The 1,921-nt window shown below is 44.9% G+C and overlaps 1 protein-coding gene across 1 annotated transcript in view; it reads left to right on the top strand.

The window, feature by feature from the left end:
* GALNT9 (polypeptide N-acetylgalactosaminyltransferase 9) overlaps positions 1-1,921 on the top strand; it is a gene marked incomplete at its 5' end in the record, with an annotated part of 132,203 nt that continues 130,282 nt past the window's right edge. The window contains one exon of the mRNA XM_009997691.1: positions 1-205. Coding sequence (XP_009995993.1) covers positions 1-205 — 205 coding nt within the window. The remainder of the gene's footprint in view (positions 206-1,921) is intronic.

Here is a 1,921-nt window from a genome sequence, read left to right as displayed (position 1 = left end):
GTGAACATCTTGGTCTTCGTGGGCATCATCCTCTTCTCCGTCTACTGCAGGATCCAGGACCGCTCCCAGGAGCTGGTGCAGATCGTCCGGAGCGCGGACCGCCGGGCCAGGAGCCGCGGCGCCAAGGTGGGCAGCCTGGCCGACAGGGAGTCCATCCTGCAGCGCCTGGACCACCTGGAGGAGGTGGTCTACAACCAGCTCAATGGTACGGAGGGCTGGGAGGGGGCGCAGCGCCCGTCCTGGGGTGCCCCTGGTCCTGGGAGGGAGCTGAAGCTGGGGGAAGAGAGCCCGCCCGCGGGCACCCGGGAGCTGCCCCCGCTGCTCAAGTGCTGAGAACGAAGGGAATGTGGCTGCAGGGTTTTGCTCGAAGGATTTGCTGAGCCTCACCCCGTGCCAACTCAGTCCGAGTCAGGACTCGCTCAATAGACACGAAGTTAAGGAGGCTGCAAGTTTTAAGGGTTTAAGGTTTAAGGATTGGTGCGAGTCCCTACACACTGTGCCAGGTTTTACAGTTTGCCTGGATCTATTAACTCTGCACGGGTGGGCATTTGTATACTAAATGCACTGTTAGGTTATAGCTGGAAGTCACATACTTGGTCTCAGAACTACTTTTAAAAAATTCTAGTGAGTTCCTACGCTGTGTACTTCTAATGGTCTGTTGAAACACACCACCCATGTGTTCCCCTAATGACTTTGCCATTTAAATTTTGGATTATCTTTAGTGAGGAGGGGAGGCATCCACCACTTCTTGGTATGGTAGACCATTCTAATTCATCAGCCTTGAAAAATCTTGGTAGGTAAGCAAAGAACCCTCCCGTGGGGCTAAGCAATAACAGTTGTTACAGGAACAACTAATATTTTGCATAGAAACCAATTCTTTTACACCAGCAGGTTTGTATTTGCACAGATTAATAAAGTTCCAAATGTAGAACATCAAAGCAATAAGCGTGTGATTAAATACATCAGTGCTTTGGATGAGAAGAGGCTGAAAGAGTGAATTTTTACATGAAATTATAAATGTAACATTTAGTGTCTAGCACCAAATAGAACTTGCAGTGTAAATGTGTTTAAGTGTAGCAAATGTGCTTCTAGGCTGCTTGTGAAAATCTTACTCATAATATTGATTTAACAAAGGCTACTCTAGTCTCAAAATGCAGACAAATAGGAGGGTTGGAGTAAAGCATATTTCCTATTACTACTTGCTGAACGACTGTATAAATCTAAGTATGCTCGACTGTTATGATAATATACAGTCTTTGCCAGCAAGTGGTGTAGAATTGTCGTCCCCTTATGCACACATCTGTATAAACAGAGAGAAAAGAGGAGTGTGGATGTTAGTCACAGAACTACACAGTCATGAATTAGAGAGAAAGTGCCAACAGCTGTGTTTCCTAACCATATTTTGGAGAGGTTTTCAAGAATGTAGGATTTCAGAGGGAAATCCTCCTCTCAAATTCAAAAAAGCTGTAGAGTTCCCAAACTCAATGTAGTCAATCCCTGAGCTATATTCATTGTAGCTCAAATGAATGGGTTGGGGTTTTTTTTTCGGTCTGAATTGATTTCTTCTTGGAGTTGCTCATAGGTGAGACTTTGGGAAGGATTTACCTGCTCTGGGTTCATCTCAGCGTGACATCCCCTGGAGAGACACCAGGAGCCCTTAATTTACTAGACAGGCACTATGGCATGTAATGGCTGTGGCTTCATGGTAAACAGGAAGTTCTCTGTAAAGTGTGCCTCTGTTTTGGAGACTTTCTTCTTCTTCTTTCATTTGGTTTGCTGGATATGGAACTTGCACTTAAATGTTATGTTACTTCCTCAGGTCACAACAAACACTACAGGCAGTTTCTTTTTGAAAGTTCTTAAATAGAAAATACAGAAAGATTTTTCAAGCTGGTATATGCACATTTCCTATTAATTTCCC

Source organism: Chaetura pelagica, unplaced genomic scaffold (assembly GCF_000747805.2).
Source record: "Chaetura pelagica isolate M959 unplaced genomic scaffold, ChaPel_1.0 scaffold45, whole genome shotgun sequence".
In the NCBI taxonomy this organism is placed as follows: Eukaryota; Metazoa; Chordata; class Aves; order Apodiformes; family Apodidae; genus Chaetura; species Chaetura pelagica.
Note: the sequence above shows the minus strand (reverse complement) of the source record. Positions and strands in the feature narration are given on the sequence as shown.